The 18,275-nt window shown below is 39.1% G+C and overlaps 1 protein-coding gene across 1 annotated transcript in view; it reads right to left on the bottom strand.

Annotated features, from left to right (window-relative positions):
- Nucleotides 1-15,733: 15,733 nt before the first annotated feature.
- The window catches only part of LOC122801887 (sodium/myo-inositol cotransporter-like), a 483,912-nt gene continuing 481,370 nt past the window's right edge, over nucleotides 15,734-18,275 (bottom strand). Inside the window, exon 4 of the mRNA XM_044071565.1 lies at nucleotides 15,734-16,247. Coding sequence (XP_043927500.1) covers nucleotides 16,073-16,247 — 175 coding nt within the window. The 3' untranslated portion in view covers nucleotides 15,734-16,072. The remainder of the gene's footprint in view (nucleotides 16,248-18,275) is intronic.

Raw genomic sequence — 18,275 nt, 5'->3', positions numbered from 1 at the left:
CCTTAAATACCTCCCCAATGTCACATGACCCACTAAAAGAAAAAAACCTCATAGCTCAATTTTCAATGTTTCAATAAAAGCATACACTTTTAACATTATAATAAAAAACTTTTCATACAAAATCTATCAATGTATACAAATTTATAAAGAAATACTTAAACAATACAAGATTTATGCTTTAAAACACTAGATATAGAAAGTGGTTCATTCAAGCCGGGGGGGTGGGGTGGTGGCATACAATCTCATCTGCCATCAAAGTTTTTTTTCTTCCAAAATATCTTCCCACAGATCCTCCCAAGGTCCCTCACAATACTTTCTAACACGATAAAACCAAAACTGTGGTCCCTAAATTCCACAATGTGTTTAGCTAGAGCATTTCTGTGTTTGCCCTTCTTGATATCCAAAAGGTGCTCATATATGCGTTCTCTAAATTTCCTTTTAGTTTTTCCCACATAAAAATGATCGCAAAAATGGCACCTAACCATATATATGACCCCTATAGAGTTGCAATTGCTATGGGCCCTAGATCTAATATGCATAAGATTCGCCCAAATATGGTCACCATCCGATAATACTGTACATTGTAAACAACCCCGCACACTTGTAAGTCCCCCATTTCTTATTACTACTAAAGGGACCACAATCTAAGGTCACATGTTCCAAGTAATTCTTGAAGGTTTTACCCCCTTTAAACACAAGGGGAACCTCTCTCAATATCGTAGCCACTTCCTTAAAATGGGAAAAAAATATTCCAATTTTTATGCAGAATATTCTTGATCTCATTAAGCCTCATTACAAAAATTAGTAATGAAAGCTCCTTTAATATCCTGTGTTCCTTTTGGCTTACCCACAACCATACCCTCTCTATTGAGGTAATGCTAGAATTGATAAGGGTTAAAATCTCCCCTTTCACTCTTTTCTCTTTGATATCTTCACAAACTTCCATAATCATTGTTTTGGGGTAACCCCTGTGGATAAACATATTTAAGACTTCACATTCCCTTTTAAAATAATCCCATGTGGAAACCATATGGGCCAAACGTACATGTTGGCCCTTAACTATCCCAAATTTTTGGTGGGGGGGGGGTTATTGCTTTTGTAATGTAAAATACTATTACTATAGGGGGTCTATGTTATAACAGCGAACAAAAGATAGATCGAACACTGTTATAACTAACCCAAAACAGCAAAAACATAAATGAGCCAACTACCAGAACAGCGATTTTTTTCCCTAGGGAAAAAAATCGCTATCCCCCCCCCCAAAAAAAAAAAAAAAAAACACTAAACACCATTCCCTCCATGGGAGGGGGGCTGTGCCCCCCACTTAAATATACCAACTCAGAGATCGCACTACAGTGCCGAAAACGACAAAGTGACAGAAGCAGCGAAGTGACTTCTTTCCCAGGGAAAGAATTTGCTTAAAAGCCACGTCGTCATTTTGCGTTTGACATTTACAGTTTGACCAAGATGCATTCGACAGAATGCGACTTTGGCCTTCTGATAGGAACCCACTATAGGTAGGTTTACGATAAATAGTACTGACCCACCTTTTACCTTCATAGTCCTTGGAGATGGAAACATCCAATTAGTTAATATAGGAGGGATTTGATGTATAGGTAAATGTACATTTTAAGAAGGGGGTACTGGAATTCATTTAGTCAATAAAACCCTTTATTTCCTCCTCATTTCTTTCCCATATGATAAAAATATCATCAAGGAAACGTAAATAGAATTTCCCGGGTTTGACCTCGAAATGTCTAAATAAAATGTACCTTTCCCATTGCAATAATATGATGTTAGCAAAAATGGGGGCACAAGCAGCCCCCATGGCAACTCTCTTGTTTTGCCTAAAATATTGACCCTCCAAATACACATAATTGTGTTAAGGCTAGCTCCATACATAGTACTAAAACTTTAACAGTATTGTTGCTCAGGGTCGTACATTCGCATAAAAAATCATGGAACCATTCCAACCCCAGTTCATGGGGAATCACATTAAAAAGTTCTACAATCCACAGTAAGGAACACACTTATGAGAATACTCCATATTTTTTATTTTCAACAGAAGTCCCAAGAATCTTTACAAATATGCTCAAAAGATTGTAAACAATTTTTCAAAGTAATATCCACATATTTACCTAGGGGGTGGGTTTTAGACTTTTTAGCATCGACTATCAGTCTCATAGGCAGATTAGAAGTGTATTTATGTATTTTGGGGATCCCAAAAATACACAGTACTACAGGATATTCCACAAAAAAAAAAAAAAAAAAAAGATATACAACTCTGGGGTGATTTCCTCTTGGTCCACCATATTCTTTACATAAAAATCTATTCTCCGATAGGCTAGCTTAAGAATATTCATAGAGGTTTCTTCATATAGCTCACTACTGGTAACATGGCAAAGCATTCTATTGAAGTAATCCTTAAGTAAAGCTTAAATCTTATATTTTAAGTATTTCTTTATAAATTTGTATACATTGATAGATTTTGTATGAAAAGTTTTTGTTTTATTATAATGTTAAAAGTGTATGCTTTTATTGAAATATTGAAACTTGAACTCCCTATTTATTTCTGTTTGTCTATACTCTATCAATCCTTGAGAGGGAAGGCAATCTGTTGCCTGCAGTCCAAGTAAATATTTGGCCTCTTTTCTATTTATTTGGGCCCTTTTCATTCTATTATCGTTCCCTCTCGAATTACTTGCTCCCAATACCTTGGTTCCTTTGACAGTTTTCTCCAATAAATTCCACCCCCTCTTGCCTATGGTCTGTATCCCTAATGGTAGCCATTCATAACAGCAGAATTTACTTCCACTACTCCAGTGCTGGCTTAGTTCTTCGAATACTTTCTGCTACTTTATGAAGGTAATATTCTGTATGCTTATTGCTATTCTCCTTAAGCATGCAAAATCCCAGTCTCTCCTTTGTTTCTTGAGCTTTCCCCTGTTTCATCATCCCTTTCTACTTAGCATGAGCAGAAAGCTATAATTCAATGTATAGGAGCCTTAACTGTGTAGCTCTGAAATACTCCTTCAAATGTGTTGCTGTCTTCCCCACCCAGATAAAATCTTTCAGCTGTTTATTAATTTCTAACCACACCTTCTCCTCTGGTTGATAAAAAATATGCCTGACCTGAGTATAAACTAAAGGGACTAGAACATTGTCTGCTTGTATCTTGCAATCCATGTCCATAAAACAGAACTTCCAATTTCTCAGTTTTTGTATTATCTTTTGATTAGTCTCTTTCCACATATAATTTGCTGTAACAGAATCCTTTTTAATCCATACTCCTAAGCACTTCATGTTATCATGTCCCCATAAATATGGATATTGCTGAACCAATTTGTGTGTGGGTATATAGTTTATAGCTATTGCCTTTTTAGCTTCATTAATTTTGTATCCAGAAAAGACTTCAAACTGTCTCAAAATGCTGAAATGTTTTTTTCTGGGTTTATCAGGTATAAAAAATATATCTGGAAATAAAGCCAGCTTTTCTTGACTACCATACCAATTATATCCTTACATTTTTGAGTCCCTTATTTTCTTTGCCAATGTTTCTAAAAACAATGCAAATAAAGGGGAAAGAGGACCACCATGCCTGGTTTCTCTGCTCAAAGAAAAATTATCAGAGAGGAGCCCACCCATTTAAATTTTCGCATCCGATCAATCATATATCCTCATAATCAACTTTATAATTTTATCAGGGAATGCAACTGCTTCCATTGCCCTTGCTCATAAAATCCCAACTTACTCTGTCAAATGTTTTCTCTGCATCAAGACCCACCAACAAAAATAGTATTTTCTTACATTCTGCTTCCCTCTGAATTATCATTGTTCTGTTAATGCTGTCAAATGTTTTCCCCTCTCCATAAAACCACACCGATGCATATCTATCAATTTTGGCATAACCTTTGCGATTCTTTTAGCCATTATACACATAAGCACTTTATAATCATGGTTTAGAATTGAAATGGGCCTATATGAAATTGGATACGTTAGGGTTTTACCTTTTTTACATATTACAGCCACCACCACGGCTTTCTTCCAGGATGTTGGTGCTTCTCCTCTTAAACTACTGTTAAACAAAATCTTCCAGATCTTTATCAGTTTTCCCCCTCTTAGTTTCCAAACTTCTGCAGGAATGCCATCTCTTCCTATGGACTTTCTTGTAGATTGGTTATACATGACCATTTTTATCGCATCTCCTCCTATCCTAACGGTTAGTAATTGAGCCTAATCTACATTTAACCTGGTCATATTTAGTTCTTCCATAAACATTTTCCATTTACACCTTTTCTTGATTTCCATATTCCTATGGTTTATATAGATTTTCATAAAATTTCTGAAATATTTCTAGTACCTCTACGGGATCTCTTATCTTCCTTGTTATAGGCTCCCTTAGTTGGGTGACAACCCTTTCTACTTTGTTGCATGAGTAGGCTTCCTAAAATTTTTTGTACTCTGGAGTTATCAAAAATAGTTGCTTAATAGCGGTCTTTTTGAACTCATCCATATTATCAAGGTAATCCCTTATTTTCTGTTTAGCATTTTGCAATTGCTCCTCTTCTTGTTCTGTGAAATTCCACCACTTCTGCAATACTTTAATCTTTGTCCCTCTAATTATTGTTACTTTTTAACTATCTCTCTCTCTTTTATCCACCCTATTTTAAACTCCAATTTAATTTCATCTCACTCCCTAGCTGTATTTTCAGAAGAAATGTCTATCTTCTCTAATGACTCCCAAATAATTTCTACTATCTATTCCTTAAATTCCTCTCTTTTCAAAAGATAGGGCACCGGTGTCTCATTTTCATTTCATTATCCTGCATTTTTATTTTAGTGATTATTGGTGCATGATCTGAAATGGTTACTGGATGTGTATAACATTTTTCAATTAAATTCACATGTTCCTGGGAAAGAATAGTTGTGTAACATTTTACCATAACCACAGACATCCTTCTCTTCTATGTTGCAGTATTAGTATTGTGCATTATCAACTTGACATCCAGCCTGTATACAGAAGCAAGCTTATAGCCACTGCCAGTACATGGGACATCGCACGTAGGACTTGAGAACATCTGGGCTACCCAGATATACCCTCATTGCTGTAAATCAAATTCAAGTCCCCATCTGTAATATTCTCTGCTGAAAGCTGATTCTTTCCCCCAGAATTTTTTTAAGTTACATTATGGCAGTTTTAGGTGGAACACAAAAACATGCCAGTGTAATCATCCTCCCTAGGCAGTAGCCCCTTAGTACTACAAATCTACCATTATGTTTTTTTATCCTTTCTACCACTATTCAAGCTCCTCTTGCAGTTAATATAAGCACTCCCCTTTTCCTTTGTCCCAGATATTCTGCTGAACAGCCATCCTGAAAATCCTTCCTCAAACTGACATCCTCAGTGCTTTCCAAATGTGTCTCCTGTAGTATAGCTATTTCTACTCTATACTTTTAAATATAGTTCACTACTCTATCTTTTTTGTGTAGATCTGTAAGACCATTTACATTTAAAGATAATACAGACAGTGTTACCATTATGTTAAGAAGTTATTATTCTACCTGTGGTGTTAACAGCTTTTTTAAAATATCTAGTTTCAGGGTTTGTGTTACATGGATACACTACCTATTTGGCAGGTGGTTCTTTTACACAGTTGGCTTTTGTCATATTCATCTGAACCTATGTCATGCCTTACAAAATGTTAAAATGTTTTGTCTTAGTGAAAGGCCTCAAAAAATTAACAGTAAGACAAAAAATTCAAATACTGAAGCTTAATCCTCCTAATAGGAACATTGTCTCAGACAGTCACACTTACAGACTTGGATTAACCTATAACATAAGTTAACCATGCTAAGACACATAGTACAGCTTGTGCTTCTACCAAGTACTGCCTGATTTTGTCTCATCTTTATTCCTCTCTCAGATGGGAAAACACTTGAATACTTTCAGAAAACATTATCTGCAAGCCATTGAAAGAAATAAGTATTATGTTTTTATTATTCCTTATCAGATTGTCTCTATGGAGACAAGAGAACCAGATACACAGTTGACTCTACAAACACTCATTTGGTAGAGAATTTTTTTATTATATTCAGTGTTCTTTATTTATTTGCTTCCCCTTAAAATGTGTTATTAGATCAAGTCATGGGCCTTAATCCAGTTATTCCTCTATGCAAGAGTAAGAAAAAGCAGATCACTTTTTCTTCTCTCTCTCTCTTTTTTTTAACCAGATTTTTCTTTTTTTTTTTACATTGCAGTGCCCACATTTCTTAAAACTGAACAAGGAGAAATAAGGAAGAAGGAAAAATACAGGGACAACTATATACGTTGGGTTCCCTACTACACTTGTAAATAACTGAGAAAGCTTTACTTTATAATAAAGCATGCAGATTGCCATGCATTATAAAAATACTACTGCTAGGAACAAATTTAGTTTCACTTAGTTGACTCTTTCCTTCTTTCCCTCTCCTAAATATTCTTTCAAACATTAATGACACGAAATAGGGCATATGTTTTGGAGCCCCCTACAAGTTTAACAAAGTCAAAAAAGTCCAATATTTCCAGATTTTCTTGTTCTGTCATGTTTCACAAATATAATTAATGATTTGTAATCCCACAATTATATGTCAGTTTCTGAGCTACTGGTTTTCTTCCTGTTCATATCCTTTTCCCAAATGCAGTCTCTGTTTCATTACTAGTTCTTCTAGTCAACTCTTGTGCTTTTCTCTCTCTCTCTCTTACTCTCTCAAGAATTTTTCTTTGGGATACTGGAAAAGGCTTCACTGGCACAACACTCTCTCTATGGGCTTTATTACCAGAAGAACAAGAAGCAGAATCTCCTCCTGTTTCATAGTTCACTTTTGTTGGACTAACTTTTGTATTTCCTCCTTAGCGCAGTCTGCATCAGAAAATGATTTTGACCCTCCAGAAAATAATATCCTGTAAATAGCTGGATACAGCAGCTTGAAAATCATGCCTGCTTCTCAACATTCCCTGATTAGTGGAATAAAGTCTCCCACTTTTAGTAATTTGTCCTTCTGCCACAGTTTTCTCAGAATCAGCTTTCTGCTGGGAGGATTGCATCTTTACTATTAAAGGTCTAAGTTGCTTTCTCATGGCCAGGTTTAGAGCATACACACAATGTGCCCTTTCAATTAACAACTTCTGCTGTGGAAAACCAGTCCAGTTGCTTATTTGTGCTTTCCAAAAATTAATACAGTCTGTTCCTTCCAGTTTCTCTGGTACAGCAGAATATCCCAAGTTTACTGTATGTGTTCTGTCCTCTAATTCTATTATTTTTTGAAGCATCTCTTTTTGAGCAGTCTCATATTCAGCCAGTCTCTTTTTTATTTTGACCTCTGATTTTAGCATCTTTATCACCTTATTCTATTTAAAGCTTCTTCAATTTTTCCATCCCTTTGTTACTTCAGATGATATACTCCTTCAGTGTTTTATTTTAATCAGCTCTGAGTACATTTGACTTTTTTTTCCTCTAGGTAACTGGAAGTTACATCTTGCACCAAAGCTGGAGCTTGCACTGCTTTTTGCTAAACAGCTGCAGAATACTTTCCAGTCAGTGTTTTTTCCAAACCTTTTCGGATTTTCTTTTAAGTTCTCTGAATTTATTTTTTGCTGGCATCTAGGCGGTGCACTTAGTAGTCAGTTACTGAAATTTACCAAAACTGGCTCTTTTTTTCCTGAGTTTTTGCTTCAGACTGGGAGAGCTGAAATTAAGCTGTTACTCAGTGTGCAGCTATCTTGAAAGTTTTCAACTCTATCAGAAAGTTTGGGATTCCTGGTCATCATGTAAACTGGAAAAACCATGCAATTGGCATGAGGGTATGAAGGTTGGGCAGAGAGACCCTGACAGATGGGAAATCAATCCCAAAATGGGATCAACATACAGGGTGAATGCCAGACTTGAGTTCACAGAAAGGGGAATAAATATGTCATGGCCAGAGCAGGACAATGTGAATTACAGTCACTAACAGGCTGCTTCTGAAGAAATTTTATTATGAGTGGAATAGGGGGATAGGTGTACAGGAGACCTGGGGTCCAAGCAAACAGAAGTGTACCTTGGTGACTGTCCCTCACGGAAACCAGGGCACAAAAACTGCTGTACTTCATGTTGGATAGAGTGTAGCAAGGTGTGCCTCAGCATCAGAAAATCCAAGCTGATATTTCTTGATTCAGGGACCATTCATGATTAAGAAGGATGTTCCACTTAAACTGTCCACAAAGAATTTGGACTTCCCTGGGATGTATGTGGAGATCAGAAACTGTTGAGATATTATCCAATACCGCACTCTTATGGATTCCCTCCAAAGGGGATAAGACAGAGCCTCTCGCCCATCTGAACCAAGGTCACACACTAGAAGAGAATGTCCTGGAAAGACTGCTCTTATCTTTAAGACATTGCTCTGAAGGTTGGCCTTGAAGTATGACCACATTCTCAGGACTGTCTTAACTTCAAAATTCATCCTTCCCACCATAGAAGATAGGCATCTGTTGTGACTACAGCAACATGAGGAGATTCTAACCACCATCTCACTTGAGCCCAACAACGGTTTGTTATGACAACTGGGAAATCCATGGGAAGTGTTAAATATGACCATTGGGCTGTTAAGTTCCACTGCAGGATCCTTATCTGGAACCTCACCAGATGCACCAGGCAAACTGATGCTGCCATTTGTCCAAAGAGTCTTACAATCATGGAGGCCAGAGGTTTGTGAAAAAGATATAACTGAAAAGGTTGTGCTTGAAGGGACTCTAACCTGTGGATTGGGAGTTTTGCTGTCTGAGAAACTGTATCCAAATGCAGCCTATGAACTCCACAACCTGGACTGGCACTAAACAGGACTTTTCATAGTTCACTAAGGAGTCCTAAGCTTTGACAATATATGCTCTTGTGGATAAGGAGCCAATCATCTAGGTACAGGAAACCCTGGAACCCCTGCAGCCTCAACCATGACTGTTAAGCATCTGAACACCCAGGGGACTATGTTAACACCAGTGCTTGTAACCGATAATGATCAGCCTCCAGCCAAAAGCACAGAAATCTCTTGGACTGACTCACATTTTTATATGATGGTAGGGATCCTTATGATCTGTTGAACACAACCATTCTTTCTCAACAGAGGCACAATGGACTGCACATGACCATCTGGAACTTGGCCTGCTTGACACAATGGTTCAATTTTTTAGCTCCAAAATTGGTCTGAGGTTGTTGTTCCTCTTTAGCACCAAAAAGAACCACGAATAGACCCCTGGATCCTTGCTGGTCAAATGGGAGCTCTTGGATGACTTGAATGAGCAGCAGCTTTCTAATCCCAACTGCTCCATCTTTTTTCTGATGGGCTAAAATATCTGGAAGTGATTTTCTTGCTTTATTTTACTGCAAATAAAAATGGGATTATATAGCCTCAGGATAAGACTCTCAACACCCATGCATCTCAGGTGATGGCCTTCAAAGCTTTTGGGTAGGGAGCCAAGCAATCTCCGTGTCTCCAGAGCCAGACAGCTGAAAAGCTCTCCTGGAGAAAGCTGCAGGAAGTCCTGGTTCTGTGAGCCACCTGTTGAGTGGGTGGCATCCATTCTGGTTGCCCTGTCGCAGTGAAGGGAACCTTCACCAGGAGCATTCTGAATGGACTGCTGTGACTTTTGGTTCCTGTAGTGGGATCACTGGGAGGGGGGCTAGCAAAGCACATTCTGTTGCCAGACAGTATCTTACCATCATGCTCACTCCTTGTTCATGTTTTCTTGACTGTGTGCACCAAAAAGAGAAGCAAATGGGGCATTCACAAAGGATGCTTTAAAGCAGTCCCCACAATTGAATAATCACATCCATGTATGCCAGTGCATGGCAATGCTGGTGCCCAATGCACATGACTTGCCACTGGCTGCATTGGAAAGAAAACACAGAGAGACATTTATCAAGTGCATAGTTGATAGCTAACTTGAAAGTCATTTGCATCACTGGAGCTAGCTGTGTCTTGATTGTCTGACACCTCTGACAGTGTCACACTGAAGTTTCATCAAATGAGTCGAACAGTTAAGAGCTTTCACGAAGATAGTTACCAAGGTGTAGGTGTGCTTTCCTAAATGGTCAAAGGCCCTAGACTTCCTGTTTGGAGGCTGGTCCAAAGAACTTTACTCTGAAATATACCTTTCAGTGCCTACCACCACCACGATTGCATCAAAACAGGTCCCTTACTCCAACGAGGTCTGCCCTTAGGTTGACCTAAGATTTTACCAGGCTTCTTGGATATTCGTTCCACCACATCTGGTTCTCTTCAAGCCCTCACATAGATAAGCACATCTAGAGGGGGAACCACCCAGGACAAACTGTCTCCTAAAACACTGACTCCTGTGGAAAGGGGGCTTTGGCAGTACAAACCCAGTGCTGGCACAATAACTCCATAAGATCAAAGGAGACTTCATCATAGGGGGATAAGGAGAACCATCTCCCTTCACTGAGGTCACTGTCCTCAGTGATAGATTCCTCTGAAGAATCTGTGTGCTTCCTCTTACAATGGCTCCTTCCATATCTGTCCCAGACCGGAAAGTCCAGAGGGGACATGGACAAGGCAGCGTGCTCTGGAGCCAAGGTTACTTAGAAGCCAGGAGGTTTGGGCTGTCCTGGAGCCAACCAAGGTTAGTCAGCAGGTCCAAGCATCAATGATGGGGGAAGGAAAACCAGTTGTTGGTGAATACTCCAGCTCAAACTTGGAGTAAATAGCCTCTATATTGTCAAATGCCAATGGTATGGCCAGATGTCCAGAGCTGAAACTCCTCGGGCACAAAAACCTGAGACAGAAGCCAGTCCCCATGGATGAATTGACTTGCTCCATCACCAAGACTAGAGAAAAATTGTCAAGAGCTAAAGCACCAAGCAGGAGGGATGACTCAAACTCAGAAGGCCAAATCTGACCCCTGAGCCCCAATGTCTCAGCTCAATGGCACCCCCAACATGATGTTGCTAGAGTTAAGGAGGCTAAGGAAGTGGTTGGTGACTGAACAAGCTATGGTGTTGGAGCCGACCTTGGTGATGGCAAAGTGACCAGATTTTCATAAACCCTGCAGCTGAAGGGCTCAGGGGAGGAAAATAAACGAATGGAGTCAAACCCTCCAGCACTAGCACTGACGCAGCAGAAATGAGCCCTAAATGAATGTGGGCTTGCAATGAGGAGGACTCACCTGCTCCAAATCTGAAGATCTCAAACTCCTATCTGAAAAGGCAGACCAAGCTGACGAGGTCACTGAAGGTGGCTTCAAGAGCCTTCTTGCAATGCTGAGATTTGACAATAGGATCTGGATTGCAGAAGGTAAGATCCAAGGTGGAGAAGGGGAAGACACAAGTGAAAACTCTCTCTGATTCACTGGAGAGAAGTGCGAGTGTAACCTAATCTAACTCCAATCCCATCCCTTAGCTAAAATGGGGCAGGGATACTAAGCTTGTGATGCTGATTTCCGCAAAGTCAGCACCGTAGTAGATCAGCTCCAGGAGAATGGAACTTTCCCTGTCACCAAGCATCCAGAGGAACCAACAATCAGATAATCCTTAGGTCAGGCTGACTAGATGATCTGATGGCTGCTTATTTGCAGTCCCCTCTATTTATCCTGGGGGTTTGGGTCCTTCTTTTCTCGGTCCTCATCTCTATTACCCTTTGTTAGCTTTCGTCCCTGATAATAGGGAGGGTAGGGGAAAGGAGCAGAAGCAGCTTTTGATGGCAACAAGCCCTTCAAAGCCAACTTAGCTTGGAGTTCATCACACCACCAATCCCCCCCCTGTACAAATGTTGTACTTGACATTGGGATGCAAAGCACCGAGGCAGTGGATGCAAATATCACGTGCATCCTCAGACAATAGCATGAGTTGATAAGCCATGCATTTCTTAAAGCCTTTTGTCTTCTTCTCTATACAGAAGAAAACTGTGGAGAAAAGAACAAAACAATGCAGCTATTAACCTATCAACCTAACCACCTACCTAGCAACCTAAGAAAAAGGCACACAGCAACAGCACACTAAAAATGCCACTAAACTAACTATATCTCTATTGCGTGTTACAGAAAACACAAAAGGGCAGAAATGCTGCAAGACTCACCAACAAAAACAGGCTACACTATAACAACATTAACAGCAACAAAACTAAGCAACTCTTAACCCTAGAACTATTCCCTAGGACCAAAAAAGGGTAGAGGAAAACAAAACAGCAGAAAATCACAAGCCTAGTCAGTAACCAAAAAGGATACATGATAGAGCCCAAAATAGCATTGCAGTCTCTCAAGGTGGCAAACATTTAGGGAAGATGGTGGAGTAGTGCACTATGGGCAGAGGAGGCAGATCTCTGGAGTTGAAGTTTCTGAGAAAGGCCGGGACCGGATCCCAGTAGGATCCAATAATCCACAGGATGGAAAAGACAACAGCTGATATAGATGCCAAATAAAAAATGTACCAGCACCACGCCTGGGGAGATCTCCACTAGTGACTGGTCTTTTTTTGGAGGTAGCTACACCTATTTTGATCTCTGTGAGACAGTTGGCAAACCAGTGAGTAGCGTAGGAGTTTATTCTTAGTTTGTTTACCCTTTTCGCCATGCCTGTGTGCAGTATTATGCCAAAGGCCTTGGCCACATTGAGGTTGGGGGATGTGCAAAGTTTTACCTTCATCCATTGCCTTGCAGACTCTGTTCAAAATAGTCCACCATGTTGAGAAGGCATGAGCTGCCTTTAATGAATTCAAACAGATGCAGATCCATTGTTTTGTGGTTTCCTATGCCCTTATTGATCAACTCCAGAATGATTCTTTTTAAGGCTTTACATGGGAGGCTGCTCGGACTTATGGGTCTATAATTGCATGAATCACTGGAGGCCCCCCCCACCTTGTTCAGGGGGGGGGGATGACTGTTGCTGCTCTTCACTTGCTTGGTACAAAGCCTGTGTTGAGGCTGAGGTTGAACAGCGTTGTTAGCAGCTTAGCTAAATCATGCTTCATGCTACTCAGGATTCATCCAGGTATATTTCAAGAACAACTGCTGCAGTATTTTTAGCTTATAAAAGTGCTTTTATAACTTGGTCATGTGTGATAGCTGGGGTGGTATGGTAAGATCCTTTCAGGTATCTCTTGTGGGACAGACGGAGGATAAGGTTCGAGCTGAATTTATCAGTCAACAAGTTAACTGCATCTTCAGCTTCAGTGAAGTTATTATATACAACCAGCTCAGTGCATTGCTGCTTTGTTCTGCTAAGAATTCTAACATAATTAAACAAGGTCTTGTGATTATCTTTAGCTTGGGTGGCTATCTAAATCTCAAATGTGGCTTTGGTGGATTTAACTAGGCTCTTGAGTTTATTTTGGTGATGAGAGATCTAATATTTTGGTAATAGTCAGCAACACACATCTATCTGTGCTCCCTTTTCCTCAAAAGCATTACCACATCTTAGTATCTGAGGACAAGGGTAGATATTCAACATCCACAATGTGTGATGATAGACTGTGTGCTGCCTGAGCAGTTCTTCTGCAGATTTTGTTTTGACTATTGTGCTGTGTGACTTCGAGCTTAATAATGTTAGTCAGAATTGCCTGTGTAGCTGTTTTCCGTCCCCAACTACCAGTTCCAGTAGTATTTGAGTGACTTGTAGCAGGAGAGAACTTAAGATGTTGACACATTAAAAAGAAAGTAATCTAGTAATATGGACAGATAAGTGACTGTTTCAGACTTTTCCTTGAACAGAAATCTTTCTGCTAAAGTAATGTCTACCTCAGGAGCTATTAATTTGTAAAACAACATACATACAAACATTTAGATATGTGTTTTGAAATGGTCATTACTGAATGCTAAATACATGTGAATCAGTTTTGCTCATACCAATAGGTCATAGTTTCAGAGAGAGGTTTCTCCTTCCTTGCAGTATGTGTGTGCTGGGGGGAGTGATAAGTATTGTCCAGCTGTTATTAGTCTGTGTATATTGTGAATATATTACAGTACTGCCACTTTAAGATAAATGTATATAGCATTGCTGTTTGAAGATGTACATAACCCACAATGCATCGACTGCAGTGGCGGTGACGAGTTGTTCAACGTTATTACTGTGCTGCAATTTGGCACAGAATAAAAGTTAATATTTTAATTGCAAATGCTAGTGTATCCTGATGTCGTTGACTCTGCCATTCAACATGACTGGGTAAGTAGAGGGGCATACCATGACACCGCCCAAATCAAATCTCTTTACTCCAACTTGAATTGCAGCTTAAATCGTTGTACTGCTGTTTGAGAATGACTATTATATTCTAACTTTGAGGTAAGAGGGTTATTACATTCTAGTTTGAAGCTCACGGTGTCAACTGTGTTTCATCTCCCGGCAGAAAGGATTCAGATACTAGGTAGAGGAGAACAGCAGTAGCTTGACAGGTAGCACAATGAGTTTGAAGGCTTACCAAATCTGCTTTAATTTAATCAATGAATTTCTTGCAATTCTGGGCAAAGTAAAATATCTTAAGATATGTGTAACAAATATCGAATCTTAAAAAGCAAACAATAAAAACAATGCTCAGAAAATACATGATGTTTGCACTACAATGTCACAAGTTTGACTAATGAAATGCAAACAATACATATAACTTGTTTCCCATCCTAAATCCTACCTTTGCTAAAAGGGGTCCCAAATGGGATCATTTCAAAGTTCTCTATTATTTATTATCTTGTTATAGCTACAATGATGTACGCTGATTTTGTTTTGATTTCTAAAACACAAGTATATGAAATCAAACATTGGACTAACCACAGACTGGGAAAATTAGAGGGTAACTGCAGATAGTTTTTGTGCAAGGTAGTTTACTTATTATTAAAATTATTAATTTCTGGTGATCGTGTCTTAGATCTGTAAAATGCAACATTTGTGCCTATATTTTCAACTGTTGTGAGTGTAGGGTTTATTTGACTTCCACTTTTGTAAAATGTTTTATACAAATTATTTAATACACATTAACACTGCTTCATTGTAGATCAAGCCATATAATTAATAATGGAGTGTGTTTGATAAAGAAATAACACTCCAAAAGTGTTACATTAGAGAAGGTAACACTGTCATGAATGCCCACTTCTGTCAATATTCAATTTCTGAATCAGTGGAATACTGAATAAAATACTAGAATAAGTCTGAATCAAATACTCAGACTTCTTGTACTATAAGAATCCTTGACTATCAATTGAATATCGAACAAAATAATACAATATTGACACAGTATTTAATATACAAATTCCCATCTATTAACCCAATGCACTTACGCACTTACTAGTGAAGATTAAAATATAATGGTGAAATGCATGAACTTGACCTTGGATTGTGCTATTAATTATACTGGAATACGATACTGTAGAAAGCTTGTAGATACATTAGATGGTAAAATTACTATGAACATATCACTAATACTCCAAACAAAGTCAATCACATTACCACTCAAACACTCATTTCTTGGTCATAAACCATACGACGTTCAAATTATTCACTGCTTCCTTACCAGAATCACAGGAAAAGGCACTATGGGTCCTACAACAAAATAAATGAAAGTAATTTTTATTTACACATGCTTTTTGAGGAAATCTGTTTCCATCAGAAATCAGTGGCTTAAATGGCTGTATAAATTATACTGTGTATTGTCTTTTCTGCAATTCTGTAGGTTTCAAACAAAAAACAAGTCATTTTACTATAAGAAATGCTGACACTGCTGAAGAAGTTCGAAACGGTTTAATAAACAAAATAAGAAAACACTGAAGTAAGTCTTTACAAGAAAGAGTACTATAGGCAAAATAATGTAATCAATAAATGTTCAAGTTGTCTTTGGGGCAAGTTGTACAACAGTTTGACATGAATTCTTTGCATGCTCAAAGAATACATTGAACACAGACTAGCAAAACCAAAAGGTAAAGAATAAAGTACAATGAATTAACTCTATTCCCAGTTTTATGAAAAGCTGTGGAGAGAACATAAATAAGCACTTTTTTAATGTAAAATCTGAATTACACATTCTAATGCAAACACTGCAACAAAACTGCTTTTATAAACGTTTTATTATTTTATTTTTAAATTAAGTGCAAGGGTAGCTTGGTCCATTCCTGGGCATTCTTCTGCTGTCGGGGGTTGATGTTTCAAAATGGTAGGTCTCACAACATCAATATCGCGTTCCAGATGGTCCAACATGCTAGTGATGACAGCAGGAGAGGCATGAAAGTCAAAAAGGAAATATCTGGAACAGAAGCAGGAAGACCGTTTAATACTGGGATGTTTAACTCAGGTCATATGGAAGGTTTGATACGATGCTTGTACAAGTGGGGACAGTTTTTGTGTAGTATTCATACAGTAAGAAAAAACAGTAAGTATTCATAGTCATAAGTACAGAACATAAGTCTACTTACAGTTGCTAAGTAAAGATTCAATATTCTTTGTTAACACTACTCTTAATGAAAACTGAGCAATTCCAAAGCAATAAATTACAAATAAAACAGTGCCAATAATTTATTGTACTGAAAGGAAAAGGACACAGGTTTATCATGCTACACACATTCACATTTATTTAATGTCTTCTTCTTCCGGCTGCTCCTGTTAGGGGTCACAACGGATCATCTGTTTCCATTTCTTCCTGTCCTCTGCATCTTGCTCTGTCACACCAACCACCTGCATGTCCTCTCTCACCACATCCATGAACCTTATCTTAGGCCTTCCTCTTTTCCGGTTACCTGGCAGCTTCATCCCTAGCATCTTTTTCCCAATATCTCTGCATCCCTCCTCAGCACATGTCCAAACCAACATAATCTTGCCTTTCTGGCTTTGTCACTAAACCTTCCAACCTGGGCTGAACCTCTAATATACTTATTCCTAATTCTGTCAACCCTCATCACATATAGTGCAAATCTTAACATCTTTAACTCTGCCATGTCCAGCTCTGACTCCTGCCTTTTTGTCAGTGCCATGGTCTCCAACCCATATAACATAGCTGATCTCACTACCCTCTTGCAGACTTTCCCTTTCACTCTTACTGGTACTAGTCTGTCACAAATCACTCCTGACACTCTTCTCCACCCACTCCATCCTGCCTGTACTCTCTTCTTCACCTCTCTTCTACACTCACCATTACTCTGAACTGTTGATCCCAAGTATTTCAACTTCTCCACCTTCGCCACCTCTACTCCCTGCATCCTCACCATTCCTCTATCCTCCCTCTCATTCACACACATATTCTGTCTTAGTCTTGCTGACCTTCATTCCTCTCCTCTCTAGAGCAGATCTCCAGGGTCTCCTCCACCTGTTCCCTACTCTCACTACAGATCACAAGGTCATCTGCAAACACCACAGTCCATGGGGACTCCTGTCTGAGCTCGTCTGTCAACCTGTCCATCACCACTGCAAATAAAAAAGGGCTCAGAGCTGATCCTTGATGTAATCCCACCACCACATTAAACGCATCCGTCATTCCCATCGCAGACATCACCGCTGTCACACTACCCTCGTACATATCCTGTACCACTATTACATACTTCTCTGACACTCCCAACTTCCTCATACAATACCACAACTCCTCTCTAGGCACCCTGTCATATACTTTCTCTAAGTCCACAAAGACACAATGCAATTCCTTCTGACCTTCTCTGTACTTTTCCATCAACACTCTCAGAGCAAACATAGCATCTATAGTGCTCTTGCCTGGCATGAAACCATACTGCTGATCACTAATCATCACCTCCCTTCTTAACCTAGCTTCCACTACTCTTTCCCATAACTTCATGCTGTGACTGATCAATTTAATCCCTCTGTAGTTACTACAGCTCTGCACATCACCCTTATTCTTAAAAATCGGTACCAAAATAAGTTTTCTCCATTCCTATTCCTCAGGCATCCTCTCACTTTCCAAGATTTCATTAAACAATCTAGTTAAAAACTCCACTGCCATTTCACCTAAACACCTCCATGCTTCCATAGGTATGTCATCTGGACCAACAGCCTTTCCGTTCTTCATCCTCTTCATAGCTATCCTTACTTCCTCCTTGCTAATCCACTGCACTTCATGATTCACTATCCGCACATCATCCAACCTTCTCTCCCTCTCATTCTCTTTATTCATCAGCCCCTCAAAGTATTCTTTCCATCTGTTCAACACACTCTTTGCTTGTGAGCACGTTTCCCTCATTATCCTTTATCACACTTACCTGCTGCATATTTTTACTAGCTCAGTCCCTCTGTCTAGCCATTTGGTACAGGTCCTTTTCTCCCTCCTTAG

Source organism: Protopterus annectens, chromosome 5.part0, assembly GCF_019279795.1.
Source record: "Protopterus annectens isolate FY-2018-M chromosome 5.part0, PAN1.0, whole genome shotgun sequence".
Taxonomy (NCBI): domain Eukaryota; kingdom Metazoa; phylum Chordata; order Ceratodontiformes; family Protopteridae; genus Protopterus; species Protopterus annectens.
Note: the sequence above shows the minus strand (reverse complement) of the source record. Positions and strands in the feature narration are given on the sequence as shown.